The sequence below is a fragment of the Lactuca serriola genome, chromosome 7 (assembly GCF_051521515.1).
Source record: "Lactuca serriola cultivar US96UC23 chromosome 7, Lser_US96UC23_V15, whole genome shotgun sequence".
Taxonomy (NCBI): domain Eukaryota; kingdom Viridiplantae; phylum Streptophyta; class Magnoliopsida; order Asterales; family Asteraceae; genus Lactuca; species Lactuca serriola.
The window spans coordinates 97,987,148-97,992,370 of record NC_136414.1 but is presented as its reverse complement, the minus strand read 5'-3'; the positions used below and the strand labels follow the sequence as shown (position 1 = coordinate 97,992,370).

The 5,223-nt window shown below is 39.3% G+C and overlaps 1 protein-coding gene across 1 annotated transcript; it reads left to right on the top strand.

The window, feature by feature from the left end:
* The first annotated feature begins 701 nt into the window (after positions 1-701).
* Positions 702-1,490, top strand: LOC145064250 (uncharacterized). The gene has a single exon (XM_079011733.1). The coding sequence runs from the start codon at positions 702-704 to the stop codon at positions 1,488-1,490; it is 789 nt and encodes a 262-aa protein (XP_078867859.1).
* The last annotated feature ends 3,733 nt before the right edge of the window (positions 1,491-5,223 follow it).

The following is a 5,223-nucleotide window of genomic DNA, read 5'->3' as shown; positions in this document are numbered from 1 at the left end:
TGGAACAACAACCAAAACATGGGCTATCAATAAAGACCACCACCCCATTACCAATCAAGGCCTCCATTCCCACAAAAAATTACCAACCGAGGCAACCACAACCTCCTCCTCAACAAGTCGAGTCGTCATGTATGTCCTTAGAAGACATAGTCAAAAGTCTTGCCACTAGCACTCAAAGTTTTCAGCAAGAAACCAAGGCAAGTATCAAGAATCTTGAGCAACAAATGGCACAAATTGCTCAATCGGTGAGCAAAATAGAGAATCTAGGAAAGCTACCTCCTCAAACTAAAAAGAACCCAAAGCATAATGGTTGTGCAATTAGCTTGAGGAGTGGAAACAAATATGATGGTCAGAAGTTGTCTGAAGAAGAAGAAGAAGAGGAGTTGGTGATAGTAGAACCACCAAAGAAGGATGAAAAGAAAGAAAAACTGGTGGACAAAAAGAAGTCGGAAGAGAAAGAAGCAAAGATCACACCACCACCTTTTCCATCAAGATTGAGCAGAAACCAAAAAGAGAGAGAAGATAGTGAGATCATGACAATGTTCCGGAAAGTTGAATTCAACATTCCCCTCTTAGATGCGATCAAATAGGTACCTAGATATGCTAAGTTCCTTAAGGAACTTTGCACCTCTAAAAAGAAGCTGTGAGGTAATGAGACAGTGAAAGTAAATGAAAAAGTTTCTGCAGTTTTGCAGAAAAGGATGCCCCCAAAGTGCAAGGATCCGGGTGTTTTCACTGTTCCTTGCAAATTGGGAAACCTATATGTCCCCCGTTCTATGCTAGATTTACAAGCTTCAATTAATGTTTTACCATATTTTGTTTATAAATCTATTGGCATAGGCACTTTAACAAAAACCAGGGTGATTATCCAACTTGCAGATCATTCTATAGTACACCCAAAAGGTGTATTAGAGGATGTTTTAGTGCAAGTTAATGAGCTTGTCTTTCTTGCAGATTTTTATGTGCTTGATATGGGAGATGATGACCACCCAACCTCGAGTTCCATACTTTTAGGTAGACCATTTTTGAAAACAGAAAGAACAAAGATTGATGTCTACAATGGTACATTGTCCATGGAATTCGATGGGGAGGTCATCAACATCAATATTTATGAAGCAATGCGGTACCCAAGTCATGTTCATTGTATAAATTTTGTTGATATAATCCAGCCTTTGACTAAAAAGTTTTTTGACTTGACTAACCCTGATTGGTTGGAGTTTGTTTTGAGCAGGAATTTTGTTAACAATTCAGTCAAAGAGATTGCAGAAAATTTCATGTTAGATGAAGAGTTGCTCGAAATTGTGGAGATAATGGCAGAAAAGAAGAAAATGAGGTACAATAGTAGTAATGTGAAATTTCCCATTTCTAACACAAAGCTTCTTCTTTCCTTTGTGCAGGCACCTAAACTAGAATTAAAGACTCTTCCAGATCAATTGAAGTATGCATACCTTGGAGAAGAGAAGACTTTGCCTGTCATTATCTTCAACTAGTTGTCTATTGTAGAAGAAAATGAGTTAGTGACCTTGTTGAAAAAATATTAGAATGCTATTGGGTGGACAACTACTGATATAAAAGGGTTGAGCCCTTCCTTGTGCATGCATAAGATTCTCATGGAGGAAGACTTCAAACCAACTCGAGAGGCACAAAGAAGATTGAATCCACCCATGATGGAGGTGGTAAAGAAACAAATCATGAAGCTTTTGGATGCAGGTATGATCTACCGTATCTCAGATAGTAAATGGGTGAGCCCCGTTCAGGTAGTCCCGAAAAAAGTCGGGGTCACCGTTGTCAAAAACTCCGAAGGCGATTTGGTACCCACCCATGTGCAAAACAGGTGGAGGATTTGTATCAATTATAGGAAGTTAAATGCTTCCACCCACAAAGACCATTTCCCTTTGCCATTTATTGATGAAATGCTAGAAAGATTGGTTGGGAAACCTCACTATTTCTGCCTTGATGGTTTTTCTAGTTTTCACCAAATTTTGGTTGCCCCGGAAGATCAAGAGAAAACCACATCCACATGTCCTTTAGACACCTTTGCTTATAGACGCATGCCCTTTGGCTTGTGCAATGCACTCGTGGCCTTCCAAAGACGTATGGTGAGCATATTTTTAGACTATGTCGAAAATATCATAGAGGTTTTCATGGACAATTTTATTGTTTATGGAAATTCTTTTAATGAACGTTTGCAAAATCTCACCAAAATCTTACAAAGGTGCATTGACACGAATTTAGTCATTAGTTATGAAAAATGTCATTTTATGGTTGACAAGGCCTTGATACTTGGATGTGCGGTGTCAAAAAAACGTTTAGAAGTTGATAAGGCCAAAATAGATGTTATTAAGAGCTTACCATACCCGACAAATTTTCAAGAAGTGCGTTCTTTTCTTGGCCATGCAGGTTTCTATCGGCAGTTTATCAAGGATTTTTCCAAAATCACGATGCCGATGTGTCAACTTTTATAAAAGGAAGCCGTTTTTGAGTTTGGTGATGCATGCAAAAGTGCATTTTATCATTTGAAGGATTTATTGACATCCGCACCCATCAGTCAACCGTAAAATTGGGATCTTCCTTTCGAGATCATGTACGATGCTAGCAATACCGCGGTTGGGGCGGTATTAGGTCAAAAGGTGGATCGAGCACATCATGTCAACTACTATGCATCAAAGACCCTTGATAGTGCACAAAGCAACTACACCACGATAGAAAAATAGTTGCTTGCTATTGTGTTTGCACTAGAGAAGTTATGACAATACCTCGTTGGAACTAAAATGTTCATATATTCAGACCATGGAGCCATAAAGCACTTACTCACAAAGAAAGATTCAAAGCCGAGGTTAATACGGTGGATGCTGCTTTTGCAACAGTTCGATATTGAGATCAAAGATAAACGCGGGAAAGAGAACCTAGTCGCCGATCATTTGAGCCGAATAGTCCAACCCGAAGATGCGGCTCCCATCCATGACACATTCCTAGACGAGCACTTGTTTGCTATCCAAACACCACCTTGGTATGCAAATATATGCAACTTCATGGTCACGGGAAACTTCCCACCCGATCTCACGAGGTCACAGAGAGATAAGATAGAGAAAGATGCGAGAAGGTACATTTGGGATGAACGGTACCTTTGGAAACATTGTGCAAATTAGGTAATCAGAAGATGTGTTGAAGAACATGAGGTATAATCTACCCTCAACTTTTGTCATAGTTATGCTTGTGGAGGGCATTTTGGTCCACAAAGAATTGCCAGGAAAACTTTAGAGTGTGGATTTTATTGGTTTCGACTCTTTCATGACTCTTACACTTTTCGTAAAAGATATGAGAGATGTCAAATGACTGGTTCTTTGAGTTCCCGAAACCAAATGCCTTTGACCCCCATCTTGGTTTGTGAAATAGTTGATATATGGGGTATTGATTTTATGGGTCCTTTTCCTTCATCCTTTGGGAATTTATACATCCTTTTGGCTATTGACTATGTTTCCAAATCGGTGGAGGCAAAGGCAACAAGAACTGATGATGCTAAAGTTGTTGTAGATTTTGTCAAGGCTAACATTTTATGTAGATTTGGAAATCTACAAGATTTGATCAGTGACAGAGGCACACACTTCTGCAACAAAACACTTGGATCGGTTCTCAAGAAGTATGGACTCCAACATCGAGTGTCCACAACTTATCCCCCGCAAACAAATGGACAAGCTGAAGTATCAAATAGAGAAATCAAGTCCATACTTGAGAAAACAGTGAACACAAACCGCAAAGATTGGAGTTTGAGATTAGAAGATGCTCTTTGGGCATACCGAACTGCACATAAAACTCCAATTGGGATGTCACCTTATAGACTTGTGTTTGGCAAACTTGTCACCTCCCTGTTGAACTGGAACACAGCTTTTTGGGCTGTCAAAAAGCTAAACAAGAAAATTGATGAAGTGGGTGTTCATCGAAAGTTAGAGATCCAAGAGTTGGATGAGATAAGAAATGAAGCATTCGAGAGTTCACGCATCTACAAAGACAAGAGCAAAGCATTCCATGATAAGTACCACTCTCGTGAGACCTTTGAGATTGGGCAAAAGGTATTACTCTATGAATCTTGACTTAAATGATTTTCTGGTAAGTTACGGTCCTGGTGGGTGGGACCGTTCATTGTTACTAATATATTTGATCATGGTGCAGTTGAGATTAAGAGTAACAAAATTGGAAAAGTATTCAAAGTTAATGGTCACAGGTTAAAGGTCTTCTATGTAGGTTTCCAAGAGAAAGACATGGAGGTTGACAACTTGGAACGCCCAGACTACATTGAGTGAATCTAAAGGGCAAAGTCGAGCCAAAGACTTGAAACAAGGGTGGCTAACCGAGAGGCAACTCGGGAGTATTTCTTTCTATTTTCTTTATTTTTATTTATTTCATCCATGTTGCAATGCTTTTGCGTCTTTTTGAAAGTTCCGCACAAATAACTTTCCTATCTAATGGTCAAAGAAAATTTGGTTTTGAAAAAAAAAACATAAAAAATCGTGAGTTTGATGTTTACAGAAATAAAACGCATGGGGGAAGACAAAAAAACTCACGGTCATTTTTTTGACCCGTGCCATGCCATTGAGGTTTAAAAAAAATTCGCACGAGCTAGCTCCAAATTCCACGGGCTGGAAACGAAAAGCGCACGACCTAGGGCTAGACTGTGCGTCCATATTGCAAGTCCGATCCTCAATGAAAAAAACTCACGACCATGGTTCAAAAGCGCATGGCCTGTGCATATTGTCGCTAGCTCCCGAGAATTACAAGAAAGTCACACGACTAGAAACTCACGCGCAAAGGGATCCAAAACAGAAACTCACGGGCAAGCTTTTGGTCATACACTTCCATGTGATTTCGTAATGCATCTTAATCGACTCTCTTCCCTCACAAACCTCACAATCGTGCGTTTGTTCCTCTCTTCATCATTCTCGGCCGAAACCTCCAAAACCCTAATCAATTTTCGATTTTCTTCTTCAATTAATCCAAGATTAAGCCACCAAGGTATGCTACTATCGGTTCCTAACTTCACTTCATTCATCATCTGGTTCGAATTCATCATTCAATGGGTAAAAATTGAATTTTTCTTCATAAACCCTAGTTCTTGATTTGTATAGTTTGAATTCATTCTTGTATTAAGTTTCAAAATTCTTGCATAGGGTTTTAAGAATAAGCTTTGGGAGGTGTTTTGGAAAGAAAATTAAGAGCCTTCATCTC

Coding starts and splice junctions, on each gene's coding strand:
- LOC145064250 (XM_079011733.1), top strand. CDS start 702: ATGCCCCCAAAGTGCAAGGATCCGGGTGTTTTCACTGTTCCTTGCAAA.